The 22,788-nt window shown below is 45.6% G+C and overlaps 2 protein-coding genes across 2 annotated transcripts in view; one reads left to right on the forward strand and one right to left on the reverse strand.

The window, feature by feature from the left end:
- Positions 1-13,186, reverse strand: part of znrf1 (zinc and ring finger 1) — a 27,416-nt gene extending 14,230 nt beyond the window's left edge. The window contains exon 1 of the mRNA XM_048973151.1: positions 11,854-13,186. Within this exon, the coding sequence (XP_048829108.1) occupies positions 11,854-12,241 (388 nt within the window). The 5' untranslated portion in view covers positions 12,242-13,186. The remainder of the gene's footprint in view (positions 1-11,853) is intronic.
- Positions 13,187-14,399: 1,213 nt separating this feature from the next.
- Positions 14,400-18,296, forward strand: gins3 (GINS complex subunit 3). The gene is made up of 3 exons (XM_048972766.1): positions 14,400-14,816; positions 15,568-15,801; positions 17,694-18,296. Exons 1-3 carry the CDS (start codon positions 14,646-14,648, stop codon positions 17,922-17,924), a joined length of 636 nt encoding a protein of 211 aa, XP_048828723.1. The 5' UTR covers positions 14,400-14,645; the 3' UTR covers positions 17,925-18,296.
- Positions 18,297-22,788: the final 4,492 nt, after the last annotated feature.

Consider the following 22,788-nt stretch of genomic DNA (forward strand, 5'->3'; position numbering starts at 1 on the left):
TTTATCATTATGGGGACAGAATATTACTTATAATATGAATAAATTAGTGATTTGAAAAGCTGCTAAATCAGGGGGAAAAAACTCCCAGGGATAAAGCAGTGATCGAATCTAAGACGTAGGAATTCTTCTTCTGTCTACAGGGAGCCCTCGGAGGCGATGGTGAATCATTCAGGAGCTTCTGAAACAGATGAAGAGCGACGAGGTGGCCTCCGGGGACAAAGACATCTTAAGCACAGCCATAGCGTGCACCTTCAAAGGCAGCTTTCCCACAACAGCTGTATTTCCCAAGATGAGCGATAGGAAAGTCAGGTCTTCTTATACTGAATCACTGTTAATGGGCATCCTGACATCCAGGATTTTCCTCTGCCTTGTGTCCTGTGTTTCCTGGAACTGGGAAAAGCTCCAGGCAGTTATGGAAAATGAATAGATTGTATATTTATACACTATCGACCATCATGTAAAAATGCCATAACTGACATGACAAAATTATATCAAACTGCACTGGGAAAAATGCAGAAATGGGCTCAGACACAATTCACATGCTCTCCTCAAAGAACACACTCAGATCTTCGGACTTAAATGCTTGTCTTTAACCTTCAGGAGGTAGCTAATGAGCAAGAGGGCTGAGTATGAAATGTAAAGAAAATGGTCAAGTACAGATTAATCAGATCTGAAAAGATCTTCTAACTGAATCAAGGTGTGTCAGTGGGTGTCCCTTCTAACTGAATCAAGGTGTGTCAGTGGGTGTCCCATCTAACTGAATCAAGGTGTGTCAGTGGGTGTCCCATCTAACTGAATCAAGGTGTGTCAGTGGGTGTCCCATCTAACTGAATCAAGGTGTGTCAGTGGGTGTCCCATCTAACTGAATCAAGGTGTGTCAGTGGGTGTCCCTTCTAACTGAATGAAGGTGTGTCAGTGGGTGTCCCTTCTAACTGAATGAAGGTGTGTCAGTGGGTGTCCCTTCTAACTGAATCTCAGTATGTCAGTGTGTGTCCCTTCTAACTGAATCAAGATGTGTCAGTGGGTGTCCCTTCTAACTGAATCAAGGTGTGTCAGTGGGTGTCCCTTCTAACTGAATGAAGGTGTGTCAGTGGGTGTCCCTTCTAACTGAATGAAGGTGTGTCAGTGGGTGTCCCTTCTAACTGAATGAAGGTGTGTCAGTGGGTGTCCCTTCTAACTGAATCTCAGTATGTCAGTGTGTGTCCCTGCTAACTGAATCAAGATGTGTCAGTGGGTGTCCCATCTAACTGAATCAAGGTGTGTCAGTGGGTGTCCCTTCTAACTGAATGAAGGTGTGTCAGTGGGTGTCCCTTCTAACTGAATGAAGGTGTGTCAGTGGGTGTCCCTTCTAACTGAATCTCAGTATGTCAGTGTGTGTCCCTGCTAACTGAATCAAGATGTGTCAGTGGGTGTCCCATCTAACTGAACCTCGGTGTGTCAGTGGGTGTCCCTTCTAACTGAATCTCAGTATGTCAGTGGGTGTCCCTTCTAACTGAATCAAGATGTGTCAGTGGGTGTCCCTTCTAACTGAATCTCAGTGTGTCAGTGGGTGTCCCTTCTAACTGAATCAAGATGTGTCAGTGGGTGTCCCTTCTAACTGAATCAAGGTGTGTCAGTGGGTGTCCCTTCTAACTGAATCTCGGTGTGTCAGTGGGTGTCCCTTCTAACTGAATCAAGATGTGTCAGTGGGTGTCCCTTCTAACTGAATCAAGGTGTGTCAGTGGGTGTCCCTTCTAACTGAATCTTGTGTTGGTTAGTGTCCCTTCAAACGGAATCTAGCAATTTTCACTATCAGCAGTTAAAAACAAATGACATATAATGTTCTTGTCGCAAACTCAAATTTAATTTCCACTTCCATATGTTCTCTGACACAATAAAATTAAAGTGACTTGGCTTATTTTACTAAGTATTTTTTTTTTAAAAATAAATGATTTATCAAAGAAGTACCTGGTGATGGTCTAACAAGCCGCCCAGTCTATGACAGATGATAGCAATCCACTCCGTGTGAGAGCTACTGCTTTTAATCTGCATGATAAATGACTGAATGAGCAGCTCTGGACAGGTAACCTTGGGGCATCATGGCCCAGTGAAAGATGCCTGCAGCATATCAGCATTAAGCCTGAGTGGCACTGCTACACTCTGGCCCTGGATGCTGGAGAAGAAGCTCAGCAGGCTGCCATTTTCTACTTCTTAGTGATACGGTACATATGACATCACACAGATCATGAAGAGAGAAACACATCATAATGAAATAACAATCTTTCGGAGTATGGCGGAATTTGGCCGTAAGGGACACGCTTCAATAATCTGTTTCTGCCCGATAACAACGACTAAATCAATGGGTCTGCAAAACAAGGACACAGGCACGTTTAACTATCCATCCATCCAACCATCCATCCATCCATCCATACATTCATCCATCCATTCATACATCCATCCATATTCTAAGCACTCGTTTAACCTGAATGGGATGTCATTCCACACAGGAAACATTCATGTCCACGCTCACACTCTATGGCCAATTCAGAGACACCAACTGCTGTAACTGCAAGCTATTGGAGTTTGGGAAGAAACTGGAGTGTGTAGCGGAAACCCACACAAACACCAGGGGAACAGGTAAACTCCATATACAGCAATAAAGGTGGAATTCAAACCCCCAGCCCCAGTGATGCAAATGCGGATACATATTTGCAACTGTTACAAACTTGCCGTGTCTTCAAGATGATCTCTGATTAAAGAAGGACCTCTTAGCAGCTGTGACATGCTTCCATTTTATCACACAGTCGGAGCTAACAAAACAGAGCCACAACTCTCTATATGGAGGTGACATCATCTGCTGGAACAGACACAGCGGAGAGCGGAGGAAGCCTGATGACGCAGTGGCGGAGTCAAGCGGCAGAGCGTTCGGCAAACAGCCCTGCCATCGGCGCTGGAGTTGGACCTGGACAGCCCCCCCGGAGGTCAGGCTGTGGCCTGCAGAGTCCCACTCACTCATTAGCAACAGGGTGACCCCCTTTCTTACACGCCTGACAGGCTTCCATGGAGACAATGTTGCTATGACGTGCATAACACAGCCATTAGCCTGAGAGACAGAGCAATTACTGTGATTCTCTAATGACTTTTTATGGAGACACAGGGACGTTGGGGAGCTCTCTGTACAGCCACTGTCATCAACAGCTCATCGTAAACAAAGGCTTCTGAAACCAGGTGTGCATTTCCAACAGTGGAATATCATGGGCAGTCAGACATTCGGATTATAGCATATCACACATGTATGCGTTATGGCTTGTTACATTCAGTATAAAGATACATCTTTTGTGGAAAGTCTCACATTAAGTGTATTGGCTTTCACACTAGTTTATTATGGGATGTTGCATATACATATGAGGAGGGGGGGGCAGGCAGCCCACGTGCTGCTGCTGAACAGCACCCCTCCCTCGTGGTAGCTGACCCACTTTTCCACTGGCTGCTATTTTCAGTAGTTCTGCAGGGAGGCGGTGAGAGAGAGAGAGAATGAGAGAGAATGAGAGAGAATGAGAGAGAGAATGAGAGATGGAAGGAATGAAGGAGAGGGGCAAAGACAGAATGTGAGGTTTTTTTGGGTGCTGGTGGGCTCGGTCCTCATGCAGGTTCACTGCGCTGGGGTGTGTGTGAGGGGGGTGTGTGTGAGGGGGGTGTGTCCCTCTCTCTGTTTCACTCCACACACAGACTCACATCTGCTTCAGACACTCAGACAGTGTCTGCAGGCTGGACACAGGGCAGCAGCTGCTATGCACACTCTGGATATGAACTCGTAACTTCCTAGGAATCCCTGGATTCACTTTGCTCTTGTTCCCTTGTGAGGTATTTAGGTTTTATTACTATAGAAGATATCAAGCTGTAATATTACTTTTGCATAATTATAATCATCATCGAAGATCCTTCTGATAGTGAAATAATGACAGTGACAATGATAATAACAATAACAGCTGAGGTCACATGATGGGAAGAGCCAGAGAACCAATGAAACGTCTTAGATACTGGAATATTTTTGTTGTGGCACTCAATGAGTATTACAGCTATGGATAATTATTCCAAGGAATTATATTTTACAGTAAATAGTTCATAGTTTAAACAACTGATTAAATCCCAGTTACTACTTGATGCTATTTAAATGAAAAAATATTAATGACAGACATTCCATCCAGCTGCAGAAAGGGACCCTGTTGACAGTAGGATCTACCTGAACATGCGATTAGATCGTAGGGATGGGGAAAGGCAGATTCATTGCAAGGTGAATGGAGAAGCATCTCCCAGCAGAGAGGACAAAAACTCCCTCTGAGAGGACCCTCAACCTTCTAAGGAGCTGAAGAAGATCTTAGGAATTTCGGGAAATCCACTTCTCATGCCGTGACACCAGTGGGGACTCCACCATACTGGAAGTAGACAAGTAGGGAAGAACGGTGATGTGTCACCGTCATGTGGGTCGAGTCCTCGGTGGCTATGCTCTCTCTTCAGGAGCCCCCCAGCCCCCGCCTGCATATATGTCGGTATGGCTCCAACACGATTTCAGCCTTGCAGTCTGCCTGTTCTCTCCAACACCTGCACACGGCACTTTTCCAAAGTACACATCCACCCACGGTCGCTCGCCACTGAATACCTCTCTCTCCCTGAAATGACATCATCCTCTAAAACTCCCCCTTGAGATATAATTCCGATTTCTTTGCCTTTTGCTATTGGAACATTTGCTGTTACACGACACAGCGAGTGGCAGGGGCTTCAGCCGTTTACGTGTGAGGTGCGCGGTTAGCTTGCTGCTATCTGCTGGTAATTCGCACTTCCAGGCCCTCATGTGTTTCCTGGCACAGATGTGTGACTACTCTGCTTGGTGATGGCCAAACCTTAATTCACTCCAGCAAACACCACAAAGATTTACATTTACTTATTTAGCAGGTGCTTTATCTAAAGTAGCATACAAGCGAGGATCAGAGATCTGGGTCAGGCCCTGGAGCAACTGATGAGGTTTCCCAGCACAGCCCTAAGGGACCCTCAGACAGTCCACATTTTTGCTCCCTCTGGGAGCACAAACATGGCTTGACTGGGATTTCCCGAAGACCATGATGAGAAACACTAATTTAGGGCCCTGCTTAAGGACCCAAGCATGATATGATTACTCTGGCAGCCATGGGATTTGAACCAGCAACCTTCTGATCATGAGCCTAACCTGCAGAGCCACACAATACCCAATGGGAAGCAGCAGAATATTTGGAGGGTGTCAAAGGCTGCACAGGTAGCCTGCAGACCAGCCAACCAGGGCTCTGCTCCTCACTGAAATTGAGTGCTTGACGTGTTATGAAGTCCCGACACCCCACCATCGCATAGGGGAGTCAGGTGGCCACCAGTGGGCTTTAATTAACCACACATCACATGGCTAAGGTCTCCCCTCACTCCCCTCACAGATCAGACCCCAAAACCTGAGCAAGGTCGTGGAATTCATCACACCCCCTCACTATTCCGCACTAACTGCTGACTAGTTAGACAAACTAGTGAAATGCAAGCATAAACTAGTCTACAAAATAAATAACAAGGCAGACTAAATGTAACTTAATGTTGAACCAAGATTTAAGGAGTAACGTTTGTGCACCTAGTTTCAGGGTCACACTGCGAGGCTGTGAGATGTAATTCATTAAAAGGAAATAATATATAACAGGAGCACACAGACTAATTATTAGCACTTAAAAATAAATTATCCCTTGTTGATCTCTGGTTCTGCAGTTCAGAGAGATGAAACCATTTTGCTGGGGCAGCTCTTAGGGGGCGGTTTACGGATTTAGCGTAGCCTCATGACCCGATGCATAGCAGTCTGTGGTCGGGCTCAGCTGTTGTACTGCTGTGGAGGTAATAAAACCCAAAACTCTCCCACAAAATTTGCTACAGATTATTTGGATAAATAGCCATTTGACTTTCAATAAAAGTGTCAGTTAAGGATGTAAATGTACAGAAATATTGTGTAAGCTGTTGTCAGACAAGGTACGTATAGGGTTTAGGCTGCTCCAAAATTAAACAGCAGGAGTATGCACATGCGCGTGTCATTCATCTCCCAGGCCTGGTCTGCTGTGAGCACCAGGGGTATTGAAACCAGCAGGAGATGAGTGTGAAATGAACTATCGATGTGGGCAGACGTCCATGTGGAGCAGCAGGGTGTTTTTAAACATGCGAGTGGGGGGCGGCCACGCTATCCTGCCCAGTCATGGGCATGGCGAGCGTGTTTGGGGTGTGTGACGGCCGTGTCAGCCCCCCACCAGGCCTGGCAAGGAACCAGCCATCGTGTCACAGCCCTCCAGGACGAAAGCTCAGTAGTTGGGGGGGTTCATGTTTTCAGTGTGTCGTCCCCCTTGTGTTCAATCAATCCAAAACACACAAAGCATCAGCACGCTCAGCTAATCAGCATCACACCTCCTCTGTGCGTCTGCAGCTTAGTGGATTTTAAACGTCACATTAATCCTACCCTTCCTCCATGATCACTTACTCAGCACAGGGTCACTGACAGTCTGAAGCCTAGGACGGGATGCATCTCAGGGCACACACATATCTTTTTGGGGACCGCTCATTCATTTCTATGGGAATAATGCTAATACTAACAATGACAACCTTAACCAGCCCTAACCATAACCATAAGTAACCAAGCAAAATTCAAGAGTTTTTGCATTTTTAGTGTTTTCATTGCAGTCACGGATTTTTATAAAAAAATTTCCCATATGGGGACCACGAAACTGGTCCATCAAATACTTTTTGAGTTATTGTATTAATTAAGAAAGTAACTACAGTGGTGGAGCACTGGTCCCAAAACCATATGTATTCCCCATCCGAGGAATATGATACTATATAGCAATACTCTGGGCCGCTTCTCATATAGTACAGCAATTACACGGTTATCCAGCCTAACACAGCGAAACGTCAGATCAAGTTCAGCACTCAAAGGTACAACAGTAGTTGCAGCCGTGAGGTTTCACCCTGTCAGTGCAGTTTTCCAAATGGCCTGTTTGTCTGAAATGCTCTTCACTGCTGTCCTTTGGGGGGAACTGATGAGCACGTGAAGAGAGTCCTTTCACTCTTCTGTTCTCTGGAAGGATGCACATCTCCATCTGACTGGCTCCCTCTCAGGGCTCCTCACTTTAGCTATGACATGCAGCTCCCATTCTCCTTATGCTGGCCCAGTTATCTAGCTGTGTGAGCATCTCTGTCAGCTCCGAAGTGGATTTCTCCCAACTGTAAATTACTGTGGGCTGAAAGACGATGGAGAGGGAGCTGGAATGAATGTGACATGTGACCTCTGTGTGTGTGTTTGTGTATGGATGCATCAAAGCAGGCTCCTTGATTTTAGGGTTGACAAGGTGAGGCTGTACGTCAGAGTGTGCCAGTGTGAGACGTAGAGTCCACATGTTTCATGTACAGAAAGAAAACTCCAGACTAAGATTTTGTTTCAGCCAACCAGTTCATTTCTCTATGACTATAACTCTTTATGCTCAACTGGTGAAGTATTGTGTTTTTGTTGCACAGTACAGGAAAACAGTAATTTAAAGCAGTAATGTACAGATGTGTAGCTTACTTATATATTATCAATTTTACTTGTATTTCTATAATGACTGTATGACTTTCATAAAAGGGTACGGCTATTGAAAACTGTCAAAAATGACTTAATTTTTGCTAGCATCACTTTCTAAGCATCAGGGGCCTATATCACAGGATTTTTGGGTCAGCAGAATTACTTGTTGGATTTAAGGTAGTCTGGGCTAAATATCAGTGAGCAAAGATAAAGTCCATTTAAAATGGTACACCTTTAATCTGACAAGTTAGTTAGCTAACCAACAAATCTCACTTTGTGATGTAGGCCCCAGTTCACCAGGTTAATAATCACAATACGGCTACATATAATTAAAAACACCAAACAATAGAATATGTTTAGGACTAAAGTGTAATGAATTTGTTAATATTTAGTATTATATATTGTAATGACTAATATATGAACATTTTTTAAATTTTATTGGGGGGGGGGGGTCAAAATTTTGATCAGCTGTTATTGCTATGGACAACCAACACCTGGGTGAGTCACCTTCAGAACGAATAGCTAGATTTCATTACCAGTTTGAGGCGTACAAGCATGTGTAATATCCAGACATGTCAAATAAGTAACATTATCAAATTACTGAAAACATACATATGCAGAAGGGAAGGTGTTCATTGTGTGTGTCCATGTGACCTCAATGCTATGGTGACCTGCAGGGGCAGGCAGTGGGGTGAGGGATGAGAACCTGTAAGCACTCGCTGAGATTGCAGCAAATAGCCAGGCTAAAAAAAGACTCGAGCAGTTTGGCTTCACATCGACGTGTGCGTTTGGCAGCAGGATGGCAGCCAAGTGATGAGGCGCTAGTAGAAGATTCTCCAAGTGAGGGAAAGGCACCGGTCCTCCCCAAGGTGGGCTTCTGAGCATTAAACGCTGCTGGAATACTTCCCCAAATACACACACAAAGGTAAAACCCTACATAAACAGGCGTTAATCACCATCGTCTCCCCCGTCAGGTGGAACACCTGTTGCCCATATATGGTCACACATCCTGCTCTGAGTCTGCAGGGACTCCGACTAAAGGGAAAGGACACGCGGTTCCCATGGAAACAGAAGACTGGGAGAGAGAGAAAGAGCGTAGGGGTGGGGGCAGCGAGAGATGAATAAAGGACTGGGAGAGCGGAAGAGTGAAGCGCGGTTGTTGTTGCCTTCCGGCATGGTGACTTTGCTACATTTGAAAACATACACATATCTCAGCCACTAGCCAATATTATCACACAGAAAGAAGAAACTCAGGTTAGCAGTGCCCATAGAGAGGATAACAGTTAGGGAGGTGGCTCCCAGGGCATGTTGGGTGTGTCACAGACCGGGGGGGCAGCAGTAGCAGTACGGACCAGGTAGAGCAGCCAATGGTCAATAGGCCAGGGCAAGCAATTCTGACAAAACCGACTGAATGTGGTCCCCTAAAGTCCAGGGCCCAATAGAAAAATATCGCACCCACCCCCACTCCATGCTCAGCCCTTATTCATGAGGATACATTAGGGTTATAGTAGACTGAGAGTTATGATACTTGGGTTATACCTGTCAGAGAATACTGCCCACATACTCATATCTTTGTCTGGACTCTCAGTTCATTTATATGGGCATAACCCTAATCCCAACCATGACAATCTTAACCCATACCCAGCCATAACCTTCACCATAGATAATCAAATAAATTACTTGAAAAATTGACTTTTGGCATTTTTAGTTTTCCAATTACAGTCACAGATTTTCATAACATTGAATTTCCCCTTGAAAAAAAAGCCAAAATAACAGGTAAAAAAAATCACATTGGGGAGATATTTGGTCCCCACAGCGTAATATATACATGATCCACACACACACACACACACACACACACACACACACACACATTTGTATGAGGCAGAAGGTACTGTGTGTGTAGCAATGCGCAGTGTTTGAGTGTCAGAGGATACCGTGTGTGTAGTAAGGCTTCTAACTTTGGGATTATTTGGGGGGTCAGTCCCCATAATGAGAGCAAAGACTGAGCATAGAGCAGAGATTCTCTACAAGCTAAAACAATCCAAAGCTTTGCCATCAGCTTTCAAGTTTGCTCGTCCAGTTGAGTCCACACAATGACAGGCGTGTGCATGTGTATGTGTTTTTTGTATGTGTGTGTTTGTGTGCGTATTTCTGTGCATATGTGTTTGTGCAAGTGTGCGTATGTGTTTGTATGCGTATGTGTTTGTGTAAGTGTGCGTATGTGTATGTGTTTGTATGTGTATGTGTTTGTGTAAGTGTGCGTATGTGTTTGTATGCATATGTGTTTGTGTAAGTGTGCGTATGTGTATGTGTTTGTATGCGTATGTGTATGTTTGTGTGTGTATGTGTGCATATGTGTGTTGTGTATTTGTGTGTATGTGTGCGTATGTGTGCATATGTGTTTGCGTATGTGTGGATCAGTTTAGCTGTTTTGGGTGGACAAATGTTTCTATCTTGTCAGAGAAAAGTTGTCACAAGACAAGTAAAATTAAAAAACAAACACTTCATATTTTTTCAAATACAGGCAAGTAAGTCAGCCAAAAGTGTTTGTTTTGTTGGTAATTTTCATGTGTTTCTGAGTGATTATGGTCTGTGGTTAAAGGTCAGTGACATCAGAATGGGAGTCACTGTGTATTTACCACAGCTACAATCATGGAGAGTGTGTTTTTGACGCTTGTGCATGTAAGGATGATCCTGAGCCTGCTGGGGGCATGGGGCAGGGGGTGGGATGGACAATAAGAAACAGAAACGCTGGATATTAGAGCTAGAGGAAGAACGGGAAGGGGAGCAGACTCCTTGGTCCTGTAGTGACCCATATTCCTCAATCATGCAGACTTTGCTGCTCTGCAGAAGGAGCTACACAGATGTTCAGGAGTGTTCCGCATGTCTTCCTGAAGAAGAAGGGCCTGACTGCAGCAGCCCCCCGGCCCTTTATTTGTTACCTACCTGCACTCTTTTATCCTATGGAAGGCACTGAAGGCTACATGCAGGAAGGAGCTTACAAAGCCACAAATCACTGCCTGAGAAGCCTGCCTGAACCAGCCTGACATGCCCACATTTAACACCGCAGGGTCCCTAAGCCCTGAGACTCACTCCTTTAACCGCGGTGTCATCTGATACACATGGTGACCAGGACTTCCTTACACAGACACGAAAGGGGAGGCACAGATATCTGTATGTGTGTGTTTGTGTTTGCGTGAAGGAAGGATGGAGTGAGATCAAATAGGCTAACCTTTACTTAAATCCCTTCACTTGGTTGCAGGATTGATCAAGGATTAGCTATCCAAACACCTTCTATATCTAAATATCAAACTTACCAAGTATTCTTCATTCAACTTCCAAAAATGTGATAAGACAATGTGAGTCTTATTATATTTGGCATTTTATGACAAATAATACTTCCAAAATAGACATGACAGCACTGAATAACTTTGGTTACACACAGGTTCTGTATGTGTAAGTTTTTGCATACATAAGATCTGTGTATCATGCACTGTTCTAGGAGGTGAAATAGATTACACACCTTTTGGGGTTTCCCACCACAGTTACCCAGGATAACACCGCTGAACGCTGAGGTACCAATGGTCCAACTCTCCCCACAGCAATGATTGGAACATTTGGGCCTCCCAGCCCCATTTGGTTGCAGTCACCCCCAGAGGTTCACCCTCACTGCCCCTGCTCTCTCCTCTCCTCCTGGGTGCGGTTTCCCTCCTTGTTTCTCTTTCCCCCTCTCCATGCAAAGCTGTCTTCCTTGACCCCTCCTCTTTTCGCCACCCACTTCACCCCGCAGATTGGGCTCCTTCCATCCCCCTGTTCCTGCTCTCACAGGAGAGGCACCTGTGGCTATACTGATGGACAGCCATTTTACAGGCAGACTCCATCTTTTATAGGCCGAGCGTTTCACCTGATACTGGAAGAGCAGGGAGTGAGCGAGAAGTATGAAGCCTGCCTTTGCCTAGAATTTTTCCTGTCCCCCACGAGATGTGTATGTGCAGCCCAAATCCTGTTAAACAGGAGGTGATCATGACCCCCATGCTTCTCAAATGCTAATCAGAGGCTGAAGTGTCTCAAGGCAGATGCAGCTTTGACAGGATTCACAAAAGACAAGACGCTGTGGTCGCAGGGAGCACCTACACAATGCCATGGCTTTGCGTTTCCAAAGGTCCATATGGAGGCACCCCATTAACCAATCCGTCAATGAATTGAATGTTGTTTAGTAAACACACTGGCTGGCACAGTGTGCGCTATTAACGGGCTGCACTTACCGCTGTGGGCGCTAAACCACCGCGGCGCAATGTGCAAGGGCAAGGCGTCTGCCAGCGACCCCCGGGATCCTAAGTACAGCATGCCGTCTGTGTGGTGTCCGCCTCCAGGCTCCTGGAAGCCGTTTCCGTGCGCAGCATCCGAGCCTGAACCCCCTCCGCCTCTGTCCGTGTCATTGGCTCCTCGGGCGGTGTAAAATCCAAACGGCACCGTGGCGCTGTGGTCTATGCCCATACCGGCCACGGAACTCACCGACCGACTCCGCAGTCCCATCGCGCCGCCTGGCCGGTAGTGCCCAAAGTGAGCCGAAGGTGGCACCGCGCTGTCATCCGTCGAGACGCCGGGGAAGGCTCCCCGGGGCCGGCCCGCCGTGCTCTGTTTGCCTCCCATCGCGGAAGTGGTGACTCGCTGTCAGCCGGGAGCCGTGGGAAGAATGGGCCCCCCTATGCGCCCTGTGTGCGGCGGTCCGCAAACCCCCAGATCCGACCCGGGAAACGGGAGCTGAAAAAAAAGGGCTGTCAAGTCTGACCGAACCGGCTGTCTCTAAGAGGCGCAACAGAGCATTTCCCCGAGCGGATCATGGGCGAGATGAACGTCCCAGTTCCCCTCGAATCACAGTATAACCTGAGAGATGGCGAATAATCGCGTTCGAATGAATCGCAAAATTATTCCTGTTTTTAACGGGGTGGGAAAACGCAACACACTCCTTTCCCGCGGCGAACCGCAGGGCGGTGTGTCCCAATCTCAGCCGGAATGGTCGTTCACAGGCAGGCGGCGCGCCTCCGCAGTATCTCCCGCTCCGTTATCAGCCAGTCTGCTCAGCCGACGCAGTGTGTCTGTCCGGTCGCCCGTCGCACGTCGTCGGTGTCCCCTGTTTCCTCCGGGCGCCCGCAGATTCGGCTCAGGTTGCGGCGCTTCCCCGCGTTGTCATAGCCGGGCTGCCGTCCTCTCAGCTCTGCTGCTGGAAGACAATAGGGGCGCTCAGTGCGCATACGCGGATTAACGGCATGGGGATGGGGTGACGGCGAAAACGGTCACGATACTGTACATCTAAGAAGAAAAAAGTTTATAAAGAGAGACGGTCACTTGACGAGCCACATTTCGGGTCATCATCGCCCCTTCGTAGCAATGCAACAAGATGTGGCAGATGTGATTTGCCATTATGGAATAGACTGCGGGATCAAAAACCTATGAGACTCATGATGGTGTACACGTCTCGGTGTACATTTAGTATCATCAGATGATATAATCAATCGGGTTCTTGAATTTTCCTGTGAATGCATCACTATAAATTCGTGACAGAAGATGCATGCACCGTAGGTCTGTGTCAGTGTCTGCCTCAGGGATCTCCACCCGAAAATACATTATTTCCGTGATTACATATTTTCTGCTTCGTGAGGATACTCGCCATGGTCACAGTGTCAGATGTTAACAAATTTATGTCGTGTTACGTCGTGTGTATGCGTGTGTGTTTATAAAGGGCATGCACACCAAGGGTTTAATAAAATACTAGCTGTTTATACACGATAGTAAATTATAACTACATTGTGGTTTTATATATGAGACTTTATAAATACAGCATTCTTAAAGGGATCATACTGCTGAACAGAATATGGTTGTAGGAAACTCGTGATTGCAACACGGGATGCTCGAGCCGATGAAGTAAGGGTAGCACTCCAGCCTCAGACAAGCTACCGGCTCCGCTCTCTGTGTGAAGAACTTCCTTGTCCCCGCTCTGTCCTGCAGTCCAAAGGCGTGCAGTTACAGTAGCCGGGATCCCTAAATCCCCCGTAATATATGTGACCAGCGACTGAGGGGCATTCCGTCCAGTGTGTACAGCATGTTTGTGCCACATGCTGCCTGGAACCTACTCCAGGTCCATAGGATGCGATAAATGGATGAAGACCTCTAATGGTCAAGCGGGTTACTGCAACCACCTTCATTAGCTCTTCACCTAGTAGTTAATTAAGCAAACTTACTAGTAACTTGGCGACATTGTATAAATATGCACATGAGTATATTTGGATCTATTTATGTTTGCGAACAATTTGACCTTAAAATATCTGAAATATTAACATGGTTATCAACAATTTATAGCAAACAATCCACAAATAATACATAATAAACAACAATTTATTGCAGTGTACCCTAGAGCAACTGTGTTGTAAAAGACACTATATAAATATTATTTAGAAAATTAATTGAAATGAACTATTAGGGACCACTATCTGATGCTTGTTATGAACATTTACAAAATTGCCTACTGATTTATTGTCGATAAATCTCATGTTGAAAAAAAGGTAGTCTGATATAATTATTTTGGCCGCAAACTTGTTAATAATAAACTTCATTTATGTCATTGGGAAATATCATTTTATGACACCGTAAAATAAATGACTATAAATTGATTTGGTAGTTAAATCTTTTCAAGAAGTGGAATTCGCGTCCAGAAATCCAATTGTACAGAATGAGATAGAAAGAGCTCTTTCGATAGATTAATGTTCAGCGTAGCCATCGAAAACACGACGCTTTCTTCTCGTAAAACTACTGGTAACAGCTATTGGAGAACAGCTTCGTAAGCCACTCACGGCGATCGGCAGTAGCTCGGCATTCGATTGATGCTGTCTGAAAGGAGCGTAAACAGTGACGTCAATTCGAATTTGAGCGCTAAAGTTCAGCTTGTGCTCGTGCGAGGGCGATTTAGGTCTGTTTTGTTGTTCGGTTTAGGCTGTGACGAAGTTCTTGGGACCGCTGAACATCTCAGTTTAACCCGCCCGGGACTCACCGAGTTTTCATGGAGAAGCAGTCATATATGCCCGTACCACCCGGAGTGGGAATGGAAGAGAACTTCTTGTCTTTGGACGACATCTTGCTCTCTCACGAGAAGCTGCCCTGCATGACCGAGACCGCTTTTCCTCGGCTTGGTTTTTTGGAAAAGTCCAGCGATACGCGGGACATCCCCGAGGTAATACCTTGTCACATATTAACTTATTTATGGAAGTAACCGGTAATTTGCGCCTGAGCAGTGGATCTAAGGTGCCATTAGCGGTGATCGTATCCATGACGGCAGTGTATAGTGTAACACTTGCTATACCACTAAAACAACAAATATTGCAGAGAATTGTTAAAAATTGCTTTACGCTAAGAAGTATTTGGCTCTACAGAAGTATTTCATTGAAATGCCAGTCATCATGGCTGCCAAGCACCCACAGTAAGTGTTTCTGCAAACACTCACCTTTGTAAGACACAATATTTTTGACTTTAAGGCTTTTGCTGTGACCTATAGGAGGACAAAAAATGTCCTCCTACGAAGTAGTTGCTTGACAGGAAAGCCTGCAATATGCTTTTGAGATTGGCAGGCTAGGTTCAAATCCTGTCTCTGCTCTGTGTATTTGCGTGGTCAATCTATTATGCTGGCTTGCTTCTGCAGCCCGAAGCCATGCAATTCGCTGTATTGGTATCTCGAAATTGACCATAATATATGTCTGTGTGTGTGTCCTCTTCAAAAGGCTGGTTTCGTGTCTGGGGTGTTCATATGCCCTGTACTATCTAGGATTGGCTCCATGCTCCCTAGCTGGTGTAAGACAACCACTAGTTACTGTAAGGATTTAGCCTTAAAGCCTGGATCCTCCTTTGTGCCATTTTCTTGTTCTGTATGATGATTTGTAGGAGGATTGGTTTTGTGTGACTGATGCTGGTGTGGCTGTTTGTTGTAGGGAGTGAAGATGGAGATGCCACTGTGGCTCGCCAAAGGCCTGTACGAACATAAGCGCCGCACGCTGGCTGTGCAGCTGCCCAAGGTGTACCGACAGGGCTGGCGCACCGTGTTTGGGGCTGACCCCACCGTGGTGGACCTGCACAAGATGGGGCCCTATTATTATGGCCTGGGCTCCCAGTTGTTGCACTTTGACAGCCCAGAAAACACAGAGATTGCCCAGACTGTTCTGCAAGTGAGTGCTGCCTATGATTTCACAAGGTCTCCGTACGACATTCCTCTCTGTTTAACTGAAAACAATGGAAATTAAAATGATGTGTACCCACAGCTACTACTGGGTGATGTATATCCAAAAAAATCTCAGTATTTATAGGCAGAACAGCCATTCATGAAATATAGCTTGGTATTTTCTGTGATGTGGGCTAAATGTTGAGTCGTAAGTCAGTCTTCCATGAGGTTCATGAGGTCCATGCTAAATCAACCAGGGGCTCCACGGGCATCATTCCTGATTTTGATGAAAACTTGGTATTTTGATCCTTATAGAGAACACTGAAAATTCCCCAAGTTTTATTGAAAAATTCTGATGCAGTCCAAAGTTATGGCTCTTTCAAATTTGGGTGCCACGCCCCTTTTTTGCACTCACGAATCGCGCATATAATTTGTAAGGGTTTTCAGGAGACCATATCTTCGCTTCTAAACATGCTAGAGAGTTGAAAATTGCTCTCCTGGCATACTTGTCCCTGCTCTTTCAGAATCGGGTATTAAGCTCAGGGGAAGCACTTCAAAGTTATGGACCTGCAAATATCAGTTTATGGTTCAACCCCAGACAGTTTTTTTTTCGGATTCTGAACCCAAGCTGTGGGGTCGCCACTACACCAACATCCAATATTCTTCTATATTTTTGTTATTTGAGGAATATACTGTAAGCAGATGCAAATTCATTCTAAATAGCAATATATCAAAGAATAAATGGTTATCTGAAAATGGTCACAGGACTGCATCAGAATTTTAAAATAAAACTTGGGGAATTTTCAGTGTTCTCTATAAGGATCAAAATACCAAGTTTTCATCAAAATCAGGCATGATGCCCATGGAACCTTTCTGGACATTGGTTGATTTGACACGGACTGACCCATGAGTCAAATAAAGCAGCTGCAGCATGAAAGCATTTTAGTCCACTATGTCTAGTAACAGATATTTTTTCCCCCTCAATCTATGACTTTGCTCTCAAAACAGAAGGTGAATGTTTAGGTAAAAAAAAAAAATACCCTAGGAATCTATACCTCAAACCTATTTCTGTAACCCCTCCCATCAGGTTCCCTGTGAGATGCTGAAGTTTGGATTTTAGCTGTGCATCCTGGGATTGTGTGCAACATCATAGCCAAACTTTGACGGCCATAATTTTAACACACTATAAAGTATATCAGTTTATATTGTTTTATCCCATGTCTCATAAAAAAATAATACTAATATTAATGTATATTGTAAGTAGACGACATATACCGCCCAGCCCCTACCTACAGCTTTATTTGTTCTTGCATTTAAAGGACTTTATTATATTGGGCTTTAGAGCATAGCTTTTGCAATAATGAGCCCTGGCTCTTGACATTATTCCGTCTGCTGTGCTGTATTTAATTGGCAGCGATGTCAAATGGTCTGGAAAACAAAGGAACTGGTAGAATGACATTCTGTTGCTTTTCTCCTGTGAGCGGCATAGAATTGTCCCCTTTGGCCACCAGGGGAAGCCATTTCTCCCTCTGTTGCTAAATCCAGGCTTTAGCTTAGTTTTGGATTTCTCCTCATAATGGCTCTGATTAATCAATGCAAATAGGTAAATGGTTTTAATCTTTTGAAATGAATTTACTCTATATTTACTGATATGCCGTGTTACAGGGTTTTGTGTTTCTACCAAAGCAATTCAGGTTAAGTGCTCCCCGGGGTATAATAGCAGAGCCCCATCTAGGACTTAAGCCATTTACAAGAACAGCTTTTTGAACCACAACGTTTACCTTTGTTCCTGATTTACTTTAGTGAACATGACTTCTTTATGTATAATGTAATTCTGGTCCCTGCTTGCTCCTCAGATATTTGTACTTTTACCTTGCTCACTGCCTGCTGTCTCCATAGACTTTCATTGGACGCTTCCGTCGGACTATGGACTCCTCTCAGAACGCCTACAATGAGGACACGTCTTTGCTAGTGGAGCGTTTGGATGGCCTGGAGAGAGCGCTATTCCAGGCTGGGCAGAGCGGGCTTAATGATTTCCAGCGCTGGGAGAAGGGACACTCTTCACACCTCACAGCCTCCAGCCTGGTTCTCAACTACCGCAAGAGAAAGATCACGGAGGTGCAGGAGTGAGGAGCCAGGGAGCTGGGCGGCCCCTTTGGTGGCGCCTCTATCTTTTTTAGCTTTCTTTTGTGTTCACACTGCTGAGTCACTGGTTCCCCTTTTTCGGATTCCTGCGGAGAGGTTAATGAGCACAGTTTCGATCTGAATGTGTGATCCGAGCAGCGCACAAACAGGCCATCCGGTTGAGCAAATGGGAACGAGGAGCTGTGACCTGCCAGTGCTGCACAAAGACCCCCAACGTCAGACAAAACAAAAACAAACAAAATGGAGAAAGCGAACGCAGTGTTGATTGGTAGTGGTGGGGGAGCGGTGGACAACTTTTACCGCGGGCCCCAAATCTCTGTGGATCTTTCTGTTTTTGAATAAAAACTGTTTATTTTCTGTTGGTGTTTTTTAAATTTTTTTTAGGGTTTTTTTTTTGGAAACCCCAGGTTTCTATAGAACACCTGTAAATAGTAACACATATAAATATTCTTTAATAGCTTGTCACCACAGTGCTGTGGTGTGTCCATTCCTCCTCTTGTCGGATGCTGGCTGTCCTTGTCGCCCGATTGCCAGATGCAGTTTCATGAACGTGTATGTGATCATTGTAGGGTGTGGGTGTGGGTGAAGGTTGTGGGCTGTGCTCAGACCGGCCCACTTTGAAACCACGCGCGCACTGCAAGAGCAGGGCTACAGGCCTATTCCATGACTAATTACCAGAGCAGATGGTTACGTGTTAAGCGAATGTAGCTTTATGAATTTTAAAAGCATTTCTTATCTCTACCTTGCTGTTAAAATGACATAACAGATCTTGCAGGGGGGTACAGGCCTGCCTCACATTAATAGGCAAATCAGAATATATTAGTTGTCAGGTTTGTGTTTGGAGCCTGAGGGTTTGTTATATGAACGTCCAATCCAGATATATTTACAGTGTCATATGAACCTGGGTAAGACACCTGGGCCCATCACGCATTGTCATGTGTGTTTTTATAAGAATTGTTTGATATTGGAGTCCTCGGAACTGTTTTGGAAAGACTGTCTATCTGCAGCTCTTGTAACTGCTGGTTTATGTCATGTTTATTTTCTGTGTTTTTACTTTGAGTTTTCATTTCCAGTTTACTCATACAGGAAGCTGTAAGTGCTTTTAAATCCATAACGGAATTCATCTGGATGAGCCCGGAAGGTTGCTGAAATTTGACCCTCAGTGTTTGTTTCTGCTTGAGATAGAGATCAGTTAGACTTTGTGAAAGCCAACAAACATTAAATTCAGGGAAACTGTTTGCTGACTGTTTGGCTTCAGTGCCAACTCAGGAATACTTGTTTTTTTTCCTCCCCCGACTCTCAATCTTGGTATAATAGTAACTGTTTATAGAGGAAAGTCTGCTTTGCCGTAAACTTGCTGTGTCGGGGGCCCATGTTGCCATGTTAGGCCTGGTGGTGGTACTGGCAGGGGTCGGCTGCTTGTTTGTGTCGGAGTGCCGCCTGCCTGCTCCTCGCGGCTGTGCTGCTGCTGCTGCTGCTGCTGCTGCGAGGTGACATTCAAGTTAGTGACAAGGAGGTGCGGCTGTCGTCATGTGCATGAGTCACTGTGCGAGGCCCTGGGAGTGAGCCTGCGCGGCACTGTGCCGAGTGCGGCCGGCCCTCCCCCCACACACCGAGGGGAGACGGAGCTTGGGACCATTATTTGACCTTGAGCACACGGTTTGGCCTGGCTGCTGCCCGCCAAGTTACGTGTGTGATGTTCTGCGTGTGCTTAAGATCCTGTTTACTATGGGAGAGGTCTTGCTCTGCGTTATCTGTCTCAGCCTGTGGGGATGCTGTAGAGCTGGGCTGTACTGACCTGAGCTTTGATGGAGGTGTCAGTTCAGCCAGTCAGCGATGGTGTTATCCTTGCAGAGCTCAAGGTGCATCTGATTGCTATAAGCTGTTAACTTGTCTGAAACTTTGCATATCCTGACCAGCTTAGGACATCGCTTAGGGCAGAAGCAACAGGCAGGGTTCGGGAATTTAGGCTGTAGGGAGGAAGAGGAGTCCAGTGTGGTTGGTACATAGGGCTGACATTTGCGCTTAATAGGATGTAAGTATACAGATGAGATGAGTAAACATGTGTCTCATCCATTCTAGTGCCCTAAATATCGCTTGAACTGTGGCTAATTCCTGACATCTGGGTGGTCCTCTTACCTAATTTTCTTCAAGGCCAGAAGAGAGAAACAATGTGGGCATTGCTGAGGGTTCTAGTTTGACAGACCCTGGAGTTGATGGCACACATTGTACACTGGGGAGAAGGAATCTGAAACAAATGGTTTATTTAAACAGCAGTCAGGTTCAGCGTGATTAGTGTACACACGATTAATTAACAAGTGCTTTTATGGGGGTGGGGTGGGGGGGGAGTCTGCTGTACTGTGTCAATAAAGGGAATACCTTATTCTCAATCTTCGTAAACAGCCGCATTTTTTCTGATGAGTGATGCACTTTGGGTATTATTATATCTTAACATGGTAAATATGGGAATTGCTTAGCTGCGTGTGGAGAGTTATAGAGAATAATTTGAATTTGAATGAAAAGGGGGTGTCTTGTTGTCAGACCTGGAAGTATGAACTCTGTCTCAGTAACTCCCCGCTCAAGGTGAGAAGGAACGTTTGGGCGGTAAGCAGGGAATGGTGGCTCTCGGCCCATAGCCCCTGGGGCTGCCTGTCCACCCCCGTTGTGTGATGCCCTCTTCTACACCATGTGCTCTTCCAGAGAAAGCATGGCGAGGCACTCTGGAAAAGTGGCAAACAACAGAACGGAAAGAAAACAACCCTCTCTTGCTGTTGCCAGGCACGGAGTCGTGGGGGGGAAGTAAGGTGGAGCTCAGCAACTCACTCTGCCAGCGGGCAGAGGGAGGGGGCTGCGGCACAGAGGATTGGGGACTCTGAAGGAGCTTTTAAGCCCACCCCCTAGACACTCCTGAAGCTGCTGCCATTGGAAACGGTTCGATCATCCTATGTGGAAGGGAAGCACTGAGGGAGATGGCTCTTAGCACTGTGCCTGTGTTCTTCCAGTACCTGAACAGGATTGGCGGTGTATCTAGGGGGATGGGCAGGGGTGGTGATGCGTATCTCACCTTCATAAATGTGTGTCTGTGGAGGGGATTGAGGCGGGACACCATCGACCCCATGTGGCTGAAGTGGATCTGCAGCTGACTGCGCAGATCATCTGTCGTGTTATAAATACAGCCTGCAGAATGTCTCCTTCTGAAGAGATGTGACTCAGGCATGAATGCTGCTATGCCTTCAGCTGAGACATGTATAGACAATTACATGATGAAGGCCTCCTTGCAGAATATTACCGTTCTTTGTACTCGGAAGTCATGTTCTGGGGCTTGCTGGGGTATTTTAAGGCAGCATTAATGCTGTATGAAATGGTTGTCATGGAGCTGTGTGCTTTGTGTTCCTGTGTGAGCATGTGTGAGAGGGATTTCAGGGGTGCCTCTAGGAATATCAAAATGCAACACAAGCTCAAGTTAATCTGGTTAATCTAAAGTAAATACATAGTTATGTCTGCATATTTCAAATAGTAGCCAGGGCACACTTTCTGTACACTATGTCTTGCCTTGTGTCAGGTGTTTTGTTGATTTTTATATTTCAATAGATAACCATAAGGGGTCCTTGTGTAAGAATATTTGGACCTCAGTAGACAAAGTGTAGGTCCAGTAACTACGAATGGTCCTTAAAATCACACATTACTGTAAGTGTTCAGCACTCTGTAATATTTCGCAAAATAATGATTCTCTAAAGTGTTCTCTCTAAAGTCTTATTAACATAAACACCCACCTTAAGCATCCCAAGGGGCTTCAAAAGGGATTATGTGGTAGTTCTCTCTTCCCAGGAGTGTCTGTGAGTGAGAGGGAGACACTTTTGTCCCTTTTGTCATCTGCTGATCAGGCTAGGCAAGGTTCTGAAGTGTTCTCTGAAGTCCTTAGGGTGGGCCGTTTTTTCCAGCGATAACTCCTGCAGTGAGCGTTCTCATGGTCTTATCACCTGTCACCACTGGGGGGCTCTGCACCAAAGAAGAATGGGGTTTGGGGATGAAGGACAGCTGCTGACCCTTGGTGGGAGGGAGTGTTTATCATAAACTGTCCCCTGGGTGATTTAACAAGCCAAATACAGGTAAAATGAAATGTTTTGTGCAATATCACGTTGGCTTCCTAGCACTGATTATAGTCCTATCGTGTATAGACAACACACTTCCAGGAAACACAGCATCCAGACTTTCATATCAGCTGAACTGTCGCTCGTGTAAGAACATGGTCTCTTCCCACGGAGGCTACACTTGGACTGGTTCCTTGTGAAACCACAAAGCAGATGCCATAGACAAGTACGATGGATATGGTGCTTTTAATGCCTGTTGTGTTAATTATTATTAAATTAATTTTTTATCAGCTTCAGTTGGTTACTCAGAACACAAGCGTGAATCTGCTTTCTCACCACCTGACAAGTTAGGTCTGGTAGCTAGAAGTTTCTGTGTGCTTGTCCATCTGTGTTCAGGTGTCAGGACACCCTTGGCCCTGATATAATTGGTGTCTGGTTTGCAGGTCACTTATGACTGTGAGACATGGACAGAGAACCAGATGATGGACAGAGGTGAAGATCTGATAGCAAACAGCACCGAGAGCTTGATCCTGCGTGCTGGAAATGAACACCTTCTGCTGCGAGTGGGCGACTGGGAGTGCCTATCTCTGAGCAGAGAGTATCACATGGAGCTTATTTCAAGTCCTGTTAAGACTGTGTGCCACACAGGGCTGTAGGAGACTCCTGAAGGACACTTTTATTTTACTGGCTGTTCAGTTGCTGACCTGAGTGATACTCTATCAACAAGCAAAAGAGGCCAAAAAGAACAGAGGGGGCCC

Source organism: Brienomyrus brachyistius, chromosome 13 (assembly GCF_023856365.1).
Source record: "Brienomyrus brachyistius isolate T26 chromosome 13, BBRACH_0.4, whole genome shotgun sequence".
Classification (NCBI taxonomy): Eukaryota; Metazoa; Chordata; class Actinopteri; order Osteoglossiformes; family Mormyridae; genus Brienomyrus; species Brienomyrus brachyistius.

Coding starts and splice junctions, on each gene's coding strand:
- gins3 (XM_048972766.1), top strand. CDS start 14,646: ATGGAGAAGCAGTCATATATGCCCGTACCACCCGGAGTGGGAATGGAA. Junction 14,817..15,567: donor ATACGCGGGACATCCCCGAG/GTAATACCTTGT, acceptor TGTTTGTTGTAG/GGAGTGAAGATGGAGATGCC. Junction 15,802..17,693: donor TTGCCCAGACTGTTCTGCAA/GTGAGTGCTGCC, acceptor CTGTCTCCATAG/ACTTTCATTGGACGCTTCCG.